General features: G+C 42.1%; 1 protein-coding gene across 2 annotated transcripts in view; it reads left to right on the forward strand.

Moving 5' to 3' along the window:
* Nucleotides 1-210: 210 nt before the first annotated feature.
* The window catches only part of FRMD4A (FERM domain containing 4A), a 395,327-nt gene continuing 381,990 nt past the window's right edge, over nucleotides 211-13,547 (forward strand). The window contains exons 1-2 of one of the 2 annotated variants that reach the window (XM_065049256.1): nucleotides 211-342; nucleotides 813-947. In XM_065049256.1, coding sequence (XP_064905328.1) covers nucleotides 903-947 — 45 coding nt within the window. In that variant the 5' untranslated portion in view covers nucleotides 211-342; nucleotides 813-902. Of the gene's footprint in view, nucleotides 343-699; nucleotides 715-812; nucleotides 948-13,547 lie in introns of those variants that run through there. The other variant, XM_065049257.1, reaches the window with a different exon arrangement.

The raw sequence follows: 13,547 nt of genomic DNA on the forward strand, positions 1-13,547 counted from the left end.
GCAGCGTGATCAGAGCGCTAACACAACAGCCTGTGTAATTACATGTTTCTAGGAAGTGTGTTAGCTCCACGGGGAGCTGAGGCCATTTGGAGAGGAGGAGGAGGAGAAGGAGGACGAGACTTTCTTGGGCAGGGGGGGAGTAAGGTGAACAGGGTCAGTGCATAACCCAGCTCTCACTTGAACATGACAAAGGTAATTCTTGCTCCCAAGTGAAAGCTGAGTGCTTCCCGGTTGTGGTTCCTCTCACTCGTTCCTCATGTCTGTATTATGCAGGCGCCTGCTTTCAAAAGCAGGGGAAGCAGGGCTTTGAGAGAAGAGAGAAGTTTGACCCTGTGGGAAGCGGTACGTTGCAATATTTGACATTGTTTCTGCACTAGCATTGTCACAGCAGGGAGGAAGATGCAGAGTCAGGGGCATGGCTGCTTTATGCTACCTAGGCATTTATTTAGATGGAGAAAGAAGAGTGTCAATTAAAAGCAATTAATTACAGTCCGTACGCTGGGGCAGGGGGAGGATGGCTTGGACCTAACCTGTCATGTAGGTGTTTGATATGTGTCCTGCGTTGCTGCTGCTCGCTGTGACGGCGTGTGCCTGAGCTTAAAATATCCTGCAGTTCCCGATATCTTGTTTCTCCAGCAGGCTCTGCATTTCATTTTCCTCTTCTCTCTAGTGTAAAATTTGGCCTAGCTTAAGCTTCTTTCCCTGGCTGAGAAGGTTATTTCCTTCCCTCCTCTCCTCCCCACCCCCTCATCCATCCTCTCCTCCTCTTGCAAATGCTCTCCGACCCTGATTTGGGGTTTCTCTCCCGACAGTTAGCTGTGGGCTCTGTGGATGCTTTGCTGTGACGGAGGGCCGAGGGCTGACCGAGTCGTGGGGAGGATTTGTACGTAGGAAGAGAGGCGATGGCTGTGCAGCGTGCTCCCGAGTCTGCCCTGAGCTTGCTGATGGTAAGTGCTTGCTGAAATCTGTTTGGGAAGGGGGAGGTGGGCGAGGGGAGCTGCACTGCTGGGATTTAGGGCACCAAATCCATGGGAGGATTTTACATGAGCCACCGCTTGGCTTTTACAGGTCCCGGGGAACTTTGCAAAGGGCTCATCTGGTGCTTGCAGGGAGATGTTCCCCTTGCAATGGGTTTTAAGGCATCTGGACCAATGTTCAAAGCAGGATTCTGAAGTCACCTTTCTGGCAGCGCTGATGCTTGCACTCGGGGGTTTATCCTGAGCTGTAGTTTTTCATTTTGTTCATTATATCAGTGTCTTGAATTCTCACGTCCTTCTGCCTTCTCCTGCTTTTGCCCTTGCTGACTTTGAGACAACTTAAATGATGAGAGGGAGAGCATGATTTCTCTGTTAGATGAGAGACGCGTTGTTAGCTGCTACCAGGTACTCAGATGTTGTGTCATTTGGGGAATGACCCCCTTATGCAGTGAATCGCCATTCAACAAGCTGCAGTGTATGTCAGACCTGCTGCTGACTGCAGACCATGGGGGAATGACTAGTATTTATCTGAGCTATTTGCTGCTACATGTTGAGCCACTGACCTACTTCTCAAAGTTCTGCATATTTATAATATTTCAAAGAAGATTATTTAGCAAAACACGTGGCTGAATCCAGAAACATGCCACTGTCCTACTGCAATTAAAATAAACCCTTTTGGTGGGGTATTAGAGTGCTGTCTAGCTTTACTGATTTTTTTTTTTCCCCTCTTCTACTTTTGTTGCCATTTTATATGCAGCAGCATCAGGGATGGTTTTAGTGTAAGATCTCTGCTGGACGTTTTTCTGCCTAAATGTCACTGTAATGTTTCCGCTGGAGAGTTGTTATAAGCAAAGAGCATGTGTGCGTGCGCGCGTGTGTGAATGCATAGATATATGCATTATACATATTTATATAATTATTACTACCGATGTCTCTTCTGATTGTATTAGGAAATGGTCCCTAGCACTCAGAGATATGATGAGTTCAATAAAGGGAATACTGCAGGATAATAACCCTGTAGTGCCTAAGGTTGTTAACAAAGGTCAAGTTGAGAAAAGCAAATTTTATGTCCATTACTCAAAATGCTAAACATGCTACTAAGCCTCCGCATGGCTTGTTTTATATTTGCCAGTGACTGACTTGCTGTGTAAGGTCTTTTATTTTTTAAATTCCATTTGCTTACCTCCAGCCTTCCTGGCTTATTAAATAGCCTCTTTCTTTTTCTCTTTCAAAGACAAATTGATGGGCACCTGTCACCCTTGTGTCATTGCTTGGGCTGTGTATACTTTTAGTTTTACTACCTTCTTAATTCTCAATTTAAACTTCTCCCTCCCCCTCCTCTGTACTCCTTGAACAGACCTTGTCAAACTCTGGTAGGGTGCCAAGCTCCCCACAAATTTTCCCTCATAAAACATGGATTTCTGTGGCTACGTGGCCTTATCTCACTTGTCATTTTGAGGTGTGTCAGGTGTTAATACAGCTCTGGACTGTAGCCTGGATCCCTTGGGTCTCCTGACCTTGGGCACAGCCCTGGGCAGGGCTGTTGTGGTCTCCCAGCCTCATGTGGATGAATTGGGTTGGGGGTCCACAGCCAAAGGGGTTCCTGCCTTTGACCCTGTGGATGGTTGGGGTGGTGAGGATTTATTTCTGTGTTTCAAGAGGACTCGTATAACTCTTTAGGCTCTGCTTTACAATAGTCTGGCACTAAAGGCTGGTTATGGGTGTGGAAAAGGTGATTTGATGTGTAAAATGCTCCATTTTTTGCCAATTGGTGCTTTTTCCCTAGATTTTTCTAGTGTCATGAATCAGCTTAGTTAGCTATAGAAACCTCATCCTTTCCCCTCTGCTCTGTCTTGGCTTTGATTGCATGCTTGAGCAGGCTGCCCTTGAATCAATAATAAATCCTTGCATAATTCATCCCACAATGAGCAGCTATAATGGCATCTCTTCTAAAACTGCCACCCCTCAGAAATTAAAGGATTAGATGTCTTCAGGAAGTCCACAGAAGTAGCTTTTAGTACTTTGATGGGCTTTCTCCATTGAGAGAGATTTCTTTTAGCAATGACAGGTATTTTAGTACTGCATTGCCTCTGCAATAGGATGCAGAATGTTCATCCAACCGTCCACTTTTTATGAGACCTAATTGTCAGCAGCATTTGTCCGTGCTGCATCATACTCATTCTGAAAATAACTCCTTCTCTGTGGGATACCTCAAAGCACTTTCCATTGCAGGTAAAGAAAGCAAGGTACAGAACCATTAATTGACTTCCCTGGAATTTTATGCACTGAATTGAGTGACCCAAATTAGGAGTTTGCTCATCCCAAACTCCTTTCTGGTCAATTAAGAAAGAAGGGCATCTCCAGGGTATGGGGTTTCCTTCCTAGAGAAGGACACAGGTATCTAGCATCAGTATGTCCCAGCAGAGAGAGCTGCACATGGGACCACATAGCATTTCTGGGTGCCAGATGTGATGACAGCTCACAATGACTTATGTGTGCCTGGGAAATGCCACCCAGGGCATGGAGCTGACATGGCCTAAAGCAGCTCCCAGACAACAGGTCATTGTGGATCTTGTGCAGCCATTAGAACACCAAAGAATCTCATTAAACCTTCAGACTTAGGTGGACAGGTCCTGCTCAAGTTTAGTGAAATAAATATTGACCATACAATGAATTAATCTAAATTGAATCTGGTTTTATTTTGCTGTTTTTTTCTAGCTACCTAAACACTCAGATGATTCTGTTTTTCTGGTTTTTAGTGACTTTTTTTTTTTTCTCCAAGGCTGGGAAAAAGGCTCAGTACAGAAGAATTTCAGTCTTAAACATGTATTCTTTTCAACATAAAGATAGTGTTTTCATACAAAGACAGTTATCTGAAAAGAAAACTGCAACTTGTCCGTTCAGGTAAATGACTTGTATTAGGAACGACTCTGGTTGTGCCTGGCCTGTAGGACTCCTGCCTCCACCTTGCTCCGGAGACCACAGCATATGAGGGATGTTGCTCAGTTCAGCATGAAGGAAATGGGGCTGAACTGCCCAAAGTGGCTCTGCCTGTAGCATTATCAAATCATTAAAACTGAGCTTCCTCAGCTTCTGTGAACCAAGAGGGGGGAGCACCTAAGCATGAAATAGCAAATACAGTGTCTTGTTAGGAGTGATAACACCTGCTGTGTTACAATCATTAATGCTGATGGGAGTAAGTGCAATACTAGTAGGATTTTATGTCTATCTTATTAGTATACTGTAAAATTTTAAAGCTGCAGACATATTGATTGTACAGATTTTAACAGCACAATAAGTTATGATATCTGGTATCTCTTGAGACAACATTACTGTGTCTCATGAAAATAGATCTTAGGGACTTGACCTTCAAACTACCGTAGGTCATAGCACTAGCACTAATTAATCTGTGTTAAATGACAACAGAGGTTCAGATAAGCAAGGTATACAGCTCAGTGTATACCAATTAATCCAAAATAATCTTATAATGGTAGGGAAGAAGAGCATGATTTCCTGTTTCCAGAAAATCTAGCTCCAGCCAGCTCCTCTCACTCCCTCCATCAATTTGAATCTTTACTGTATTTATAAGCTCTCTGCTCTGTATATATAAATGCTTTCCTTGAAGAAGTAACAATGTACCATTTAGCAAACAAGTACACTTGTAAATTAATGAGAACTGTTGTGTTTGGACAAACATCTTTCATTTCAAAGGACTGTATAATGCTTTCACACTCTAAAATTCATTATTTTGTGGCTGAGTTGCATTCAAAACTGTTGCTGGAGTAGAGGTGGATGTGAGATATCCTGGGTAACGCTAACCACATGGGACTCACCTCTATAGTTCAAGAGGGAAAAGGCTGCCAATGTAATTTGGAACATAAACTCAGGACATGGTGTTCACAATGAAGAGCAAGAAGCTGGCTGGCCAACCCACCGTTGGGTTGCCAAGCTCAGCATTTCCTTGTTCTGCTGAGTTGAAGGCGTTGCAATGGGTGTCTAAGGCAGATACCCGCAACAGGAGGACATGTGGAAACCACCTTCTTTCTAAAGCTTAGCATAAATAATTAGCATCTGAGTGTCATTCTTCAGTGAAAATGCTGCTCTGCTTCCAGTCTTACTTTTAAAGAGGGTTCTCCTGAATCATCCTTCCATCCCCCAAACAAAGCTACACTGCAGTCCCCAAAACAATGCGAATGTCCTCAATGTGACAATTGTGAAATGTAGCACCATACTCTGTAGGATTTCTTTTAAAACACTCTCGCAGATATTAACTGCATCATTACTAAATGCTGTGAGGGCTATGGCCTGCTTTGTTGGATTCTGAGGTGTTGGACTTGACAGTGTTTTGGGTGTTCCATCCATTATTTCACATTTGACTGGTAAGTTTTTATGCCTGAAGTCTATCCTCATGTAGGCAAGGTGGGTAACTAAAAAGGTATAGAGCTTCTAAGCCCTATTTAGACCTAGGACTGTCTCTTTGTGCTATAAAACTACATTCCAGACCATTCAAACCTCCAGACAGATTGCAACAGCGCAGCTCAGCTTGAAGGATCATATAAAAGCCTTGGGGAGCAGCAAGGTTACAGTGAAGGGATGAGGTCATTTTCTGTCTCTCTCATCTCAGGCTTAAATTATCTCTACGTTGACAGTATGCAAAAGCCCTTGACATTCAAACCTCCTTGCTGTGACCTCATCTACAGACCACATTGACCTGGAAGCAAAGCTAAGCTTGGCATGCTTCATCCGCGAAATAAACCCCACTCGTTTCTTGCCATTGTACAGCGTAAGAGGTTAATGTATTTCTCATCTGATGCTGAAGCAGTGTGACATGTCAGCAGTGCGTGACCCATACACGGATCTGGGTGTAAGCAGCATTGCTTGGGAACGAATAACGGCTTCCCTGAGGAACTGGCTGCACCTCTGGCATCTGGCCCAATTCAGCTTCGTGCCCAAAATTAGGTCTGTGGGGATACTTGAACAGCAAGGGGAGGTGATTATGCAGCCCCTCTCCGTGCTTGTTTTGCAGATATTTGCACCGTGCAGGTGTGCAGGCTGCATCCCAGAAGGTCTGGGCTGGAGATGATAATGCACCACGGCACCTGGAGGTCACTGGGGAGGAGCCGTGCTGCAGGAATCTCCCTCCTCCTCTGCTCCTTATTGCTCCAACCAGGCAGTAATTTGCTAATGGGCTTCATGAGCAGCAAATAGCTGAGCTGTGCTCTTTGCTCTTTTGGAGGATGGGGTGAGAGCAGCAAATTCCTGCTCAGTGCTTTGTGGCTGCTTGCTACCATGGACGGGGAATTTAGCTATTTCTTGTTGATGAGTTCCTCTGTACCACTGAAATGTATCTGAACTTTACTATATGCCTCCATAAACTTGCAGTAAGGCTTCAAACACCGTGATTTAATTCTGCTGAAGGAGATTAAACACTCCCTGAGATTGCTCTTGGCTCCCCTGTGCTGGATGTCACCTTTTACCCATCTGAGCTGGAGGCCTATAAAATTGTTATGCCTTTGATTCTGCCCTAGTGCATGCCATCAATTTTCCTTTTCTCGTCCCTTTGCATGAACTTGATGTAGAAGAAGCAGACCATAATGTTTGCGTATCTGAATTCTCCTATTTATTACTATGCTTTAAAACAAGAGTAAGAGGGTTTACTGGTTTATTATTTTTTATTATTGTTATTATTATTAATATGTCTTGTGGTTTTTACTCCAGCTGCTCATTCTGAGTGACTAATAAAATTATCTCATCAGAGAAGCGGCCATTAATATTTTTTTATGATACTATAGAGCATGGCTATTTGTAGAAGAGAATTACTGGGCACTTGAGTGAATGATCATTATGATTAATTGGAGCCTTTCTGCACTTAGGGGGGAAGTAACACGAACAGATTGAAAAGATCACTAAATATGACAACTCCTTTTGGCAACATATAAAAGTATAATGTCACTTTGGTTTTGTTTGGTTGGTTGGTTTGGTGTGGGTTTTTTTTGTTGTTTGTTTGGTTATTTTTAATAAAATGCATTGGAAAACTTGACCGCTATCCATAATAAAAAAAAAGAAAAAAATGTTAAAAAGGCTGTATTGCCACAGTTAAAATGCTATGCTGTGAATAACTACTAATACATAGGAAGGAATTGTTATATTAGGTGATTACAATTTTTCAGTTCTTTGTTTTCTGTTTGAGAAAGTCATACTTCCATAGTCACTGTATCCATAACTTCTACAGCATGGCAAAGACCCCATCCCCCTGACTGGCTAATGTGGGTTTCACATCGGGGCTCAGAGACGTACAAAAATCCCACATGGATCCTTCCTTGGTACATCCCATGAAAACGCAGATTTTTGTGATTTGGTGCCAGAAGCTGTTGTGCTCAGGTGGCTTGTCCTGCGGGTGCTCGTGGAGTCTGCCAGAGGCAGCAATGGTCCCATCGTTTCATGTGTCTTGCTGAAAATAGAAGCCACCAAGCTGGATGTGGGGTGAGTCGGAGAGACCAGACTGAGTTTTAGATTCTCCCCAGCTGGCATACTATGCCTGGCTCTTCATGGTCACTGTGAATGATACTGGGGAATGGGTGTTTCCACCACTGGCAAGCCTTGGGTAAACATCTCCCCTGAACTCCTACAGGAAGATGCACCCTTTTTGTCTCCACATGTGTTAATTGTCTCTGCTTTGCAATATCACCAAGGGCAGAAGCTTGCAGAAGTGAGTTGAAATCAGTCATTGGGCAAACAGGTTTTAACAGCACTGAGTATCTAACCATTCTGAACCCATCAGCACCTTCAAGTGATATGAATTTTCATGTTTAAATGAATTTTTGGGTTGGCCTGAAGCTAAAACTCTCAAAGCATGTGAAGCAAGGCTCCTGCTTTTCTTTCTGAAGGGTCACATCATAGAATCATAGAATCATTTTGGTTGGAAAAGACCTTCAAGATCGTTGAGTCCAACTGTTAACCTAACATGGCCGAGTCCATCTCTAAACCATGTCCATAAAAACCTCATCTACATGTTTTTTAAACACCTCCAGGGATGGTGACTCCACCACTTCCCTGGGCACAGTGTTCCAATGCCTGACAACCCTTACCATGAATAAATTTTTCAAGATACCCTTGGCACAACTTGAGGCTATCTCTTCTCATCCTGTCGCTTGCTACTTGGGAGAAGAGACCAACAGTCTCTGTGCTACAACCTCCTTTCAGGTAGTTGTATTCCCTCTGAGAGCCCCATTGGCATGTGCTTGTCCAGCAGCAATGCCTGTGACCAAGTTTTATTTCCAAAGCCTTGCTGGAAGGAAGCGTGGTACCAGATCTTCCTTGAGAAGCCTCCCAGACATAAAGAGACCTACAGAAGTGTGTCTGTCTGTATTTAATGGAAACAAAAGCCACAGGGAATGCCAGAAATCTATTTAGAAGAATGGATCAAAATCTTCTCAGTTTTTCACATCCTTCATAGGATTAAAGCTGGTAATCCCCAAATTAAAGATAGCACCTCCTAGTGCTAGTTCTAGTGCCTGGCCTTAGCTTTTCAGAACTCCCCAAAGTTAGTGTTTGTGATGAAATGTCAATAACTCACCAGGAACAATGAGGCTTGAGGACAAGGTGATTTGTTTTCAGGACATAGTGCAGAAAACCTGCTGGAACAATAAAATCTAATGAGTGGAAGTAAACCAGGAGAGCATAAGGCTGAGTGCAAAAATAATCTATCCTGATGTTCTTTGTAAATCGGTTACAGAGATATTGGGGTACCACAAAATTCGGTAAAAACAGAATATCCCTTTCCCTTCCTGGCCTTACTCTCAGCACACACTGCCCACCTCTTGCCCATGAAGAGTTGCTCTCTGTGGTGCATCCTCCACTCTCCTCCCTCCCCTCTATCCATTTGCAGCCACCAGAGAGCTGAAAATTATTTTTAGGATGGTTTTACTAGTGCAGAAGCAGAATTCACACAGAGCCTTACTCCACGATATTTTTCTGTCTGTGGGAAGACTGTGTTGATCCTCGTGTTGCAAGACTCAGCTTTGGCTCCCCATAATTTGTGTGAAGTTAATGAAGGAGTGGTATAGAACATATATTGGGCTTAATATAGGTTCAAGCTTTTTTTAGTTTAATATATTAAAATCCAGGACAACTTCACAGTAAATAAGATTGAAATATTTTTCATTTTTGAATATGAGGCTAATGAGCCATAGTGGTCAAAATACATTGTATTTCCTGGTAATTAATTGCCGGCTGTGATAGTTGACTGCATAAAACTATGCCTTGGGCCATTAACCCCAGGTCATTAGTACCCAAGGAAATGTCTAGTGAAGGTCATTATTACTGCTGTTATATAAGCTATTGTAGTAGAAAAAAAGTTGGCATGAGCTTTTTAAAAACCCATTTTCCCTGTTCTGGTCTCTTTTCAGAGATCTGGGAGCAAAAACTGTTCTCAATTATTCTGCATTTACATTGATTTTCAGGGAATTAGAGTTTGCCTACTTTCTTAAAACCAGAGACCAATTAATTAAAGTGTTTGTGAGGATGATTTTCTAGCTTTATGTGGCCAAAAATGTTGGCCTTCTCAAAGGATTGGCACAGGTTGTGCTCTTACTGTCAGTCACAGGGGGCTGGACAATGACTGAGCGAAGACCCAACTGATCCCTTGTGTTGGCTTCTTTAGCAGCAAAACATCTACAGCAGGTAGGCAGCTGTGGGGCAAATGGGGACAGTTGTTGCTACATGTTGTACCAGTGGTGTTTGTGTCCTGATACCTCGGACTTGGATTGAGTTTCCAGGATTTCGGTGGTGGAAATCAGCCTTTTTTCTAGTTATCCTACTGCCTTCAGAGGGGCTTCTAACTTCCAGCTCAAGCAGGAGCTGTAGGGAGATTCGCTTTAGTGTTATCCATCAAACTGCTCTGTAGGTCAGAGTCCCCAGAGCAGCAGGGTGACATTTCTACTGAAAACTAAAATTTTTAAATGACAGTTCTAAGAAGGATTAATAGTATTTCCTCCCCTAGCAGACTGGTGTGGTTGAGAATTCCTTATTTTCTAGTTTAAGACAAAGAAAGTCTTAATGAAACCAGAAGATTAATAGAAACATTTTTTAGTACCTTCCTTTAACATGGTATTAATAATAATAGCACTTATTTACTATATTAAATACAGCTTTATGTTGAATACTCTTTTCTTTAATCATGTGTTTAGAATAGGATGAGTGCTTCACATGGGCAAAAGTCCTTGAATCAGTATTCTGAGACTGTTGGCTTTAATGAAATTGTGAGGAAGCACTTCAGCTCTAAATAGACAAAATTACAGACAGCAGAAGATACAGTGATGGCACAAGAAAAATGATGGGGAAGTTCTGTTACTTTCTGAAGTTCCTAGCAATGTTTGTTTTCTCCCCATCGAAATTTTGGTTTGGGGTCAGAAGTTAGGTAATTCCATATGAATAGACCTGTATTGCCCTCTTGATTGATATAGAAACTCATTTTGTCACCATTCTCCCTGCACAATATAATCAAAGGCTTACTTGTTCAGAATCCTCTACTGACGGATTGCTTCTCTTGAATTCTTTTCCTTCTCTATATCTAATATCAGATGCCGTCCCTATTCTATGCTGCCTTGCAAGAAGAAAAAAAATTAAACATGCTGCTTACATTGTTTCCAATGCAAATCCGTTTGTATTGTGGGAATGCTTTGACCCAATCTTTCATCAAACTCTTACTACTAGACTTCCTTGGTCATGTAGTGCTTAGATCATTTTAGGGAGTTTCTCATTTTTGGGTGCGCCATTTAGATTTGAAGAGCTAAATAAAGAATTTCCCTTAAAGCTTTGATTAATCCAAAGGAATTAAACCTTATTTACAAAGTCCAGAGGTGCCTGGTGTCTTGGACATGGATCCTGGTTTGAATGTTCCTGTTTGGTTTGTCTCTGTTTAATAACTCACCTGAGACATCACTTCCAAATACAGGTTTCAGCCGTTACCTTCCTACATTTCTCCCAAGAAAATGCATTTGTTCTCACTTTGCAAGTAAAACATGTCTGTTGTGGGTAGCCCCAAGTATATTTGGTGAGGAAAGGAGGAAATCAGTGCTGTCCACTTCCATGATGAAATTTAAACTGAAGTTAGAGAGCTACTGGACATTTTAGGACTGTGTGACCATGCAGACAAATGAAAAACCCAGTGGCTTTGTACATTGTGGGAGTAAGGAACAAATCCTATTTGAGATCTGCATTATTGTTCATGTATAATGAAACAGGGGTCGTTTAATTGCCAAAGCCTATGCAAACAGAACAATATATAGTCATCTCTGAATAAACCAGCAGTCATCTTTAATTTTTAATAATCTTTAATTAAGTAAGGATTCACGACTCTTCTGGTATTTGTGCATTAGCACCACAACCGTCTCTGGGTAACTGCAGTTATTCTTTCATATGTAGGCTGGCGTCAATTGATTTCTCCATGGTCAGTAGCTGTAGCTGAGCCTGTTCAAGTTCCATAAAACTTCCCTCATTGCAGAAAACCATTCCTCTCTGAGAGGGAAGGATTTCATCTTTCTTCTCAGGATCAAGCAGGGAGAAGAGTGTAAATCCATATTATTCTGCTTATCTCCACGACATTTTCTTCCAGTTCCTATAGATGCAATCAAAACAATTTGGCTCATTGATCTTCAAACTCTTTGACGATTTCACACTCTGAGCTGAGTGGTGTGACCCATATGGTCACCCTATTGCTTTTCATCGACAAAAGTTTTTACCTAGATCAAGATATCACAGTTGCTGCATGCGAGCTATGAATCTTGGAGGTTATTATTGGTTTACTGGTGGAATATTTATTTTAAGACCAAAATGAATTCTTAAATGAGTCACAGCGTATGTACCCTCCCTTGATATTTTTAGGTGCTAAAGCCACTATTTCAATGAGGCTGGGGTGGGGAAAATTGTCCGTAATTTTTCGGATGTACAATTAAAGTGCCATCTGCCTCTGCGATGCAGCAGATGTATAATTGATATTCACTGCTGATTTGTGACTTGATTTTCTGCAGACATTGAATGCTGTAATTGTTTATACAGTATGATCCTAAATACCCACGTAGGAATTTTCCTCCTCACGTGTTCCCTACCAGAAGTATCGTTGCCATCCCTAATACTCAGAAGGTGGATTCAATAAAAGATAATTTACAGTTAGCTAGGCCAAAACCTTACAGGAATCCAGTGAGCAAGTAAGAAGCAATTTTTGAAAAGGAGACATTTATTCTTGTAGAATCATGGTTTAATATAGGAAAGATTGTTGGGAAAATTGAAAAAGCTGATCCTAAATCTGGTTACTTTATACACTCATTTAAAGGTAGGATGTGGCTAGGATTAAAGAAAAAGACTTGGCTTTATTTTCCCTTTTTTTTTTTAGCGGGAGCAAACCTTCTTCAGGGGAAAAAAATGACACAAAAGGTCAACTGTAACATCAAGGAACTATTTTCTCCAGGGCAAAGACTATTAAAATATATAAAAAACAGAGATAGAAACCACAGCAATGAATGCTGAAGACATGGAAAACAAAGACATGTTATTTTTTTTTTTTTCACTGTCATTACTTTTAAGAAAAGCAATCAGTAAACTCTTAATCAATCAGCTGGTATTAATTTTACTCTATGACTGGATTCTAAGGTTCTCCTTCTGAGAATACTCTAGATCTGAATCTGCTCATGCCAAAATAAAAGAAAATGTGTCCTGTAGCTTCAATGGCAGAAGGTTAGTGGCTCTGTTTTATATTGTTGTCCTTTTTTTGACATCACTGGATTTTTTGCACATTCGTTAAACTCACTGTAGAGCTGCAATGATTGTTCAGGGCTTTGCATTTGGCTTCAAAGGAAAGAAAGAACTGGTGATATAGAATCTGAAACTGGCTTCATCGCAAGTGACATTTTGAGTTATCATTTCTTAAGCCAGTGCCTGGCTCACAGGAGAAATCAGCTCTCGGGGTGCTCAGAGAAACCAAAGTCTGTTTTGCTGCAACTTTTTCCCTCTTTGCAAGTCACTGTCTGTACGTGGCACCCAACGTAATCATAGAATCATAGAATGCTAGGGATTGGAAGGGACCTCGAAAGCTCATCCAGTCCAATCCCCCTGCCGGAGCAGGAACACCCAGATGAGGTTACACAGGAAGGTGTCCAGGCGGGTTGGAATGTCTGAAGAGAAGGAGACTCCACAACCTCCCTGGGCAGCCTGGGCCAGGCTCTGTCACCCTCACTGAGAAGAAGTTTCTTCTCAAGTTTAAGTGGAACCTCTTATGTTCCAGTTTGAACCCATTTCCCCTTGTCCTACCATTGTTTGCCACTGAGAAGAGCCTGGCTCCATCCTAGTGACACTCACCCTTTACATATTTATAAACATTAATGAGGTCACCCCTCAGTCTCCTCTTCTCCAAGCTAAAGAGCCTCAGCTCCCTCAGCCTTTCCTCACACAGGAGATGCTCCACTCCCTTCATCATCTTGGTTGCCCTACACTGGACTCTCTCCAGCAGTTCTCTGTCCTTCTGGAACTGAGGAGCCCAGAACTGGACACAATATTCCAGGTGTGATCTAAAGT

This window comes from Columba livia, chromosome 1, assembly GCF_036013475.1.
Source record: "Columba livia isolate bColLiv1 breed racing homer chromosome 1, bColLiv1.pat.W.v2, whole genome shotgun sequence".
Classification (NCBI taxonomy): Eukaryota; Metazoa; Chordata; class Aves; order Columbiformes; family Columbidae; genus Columba; species Columba livia.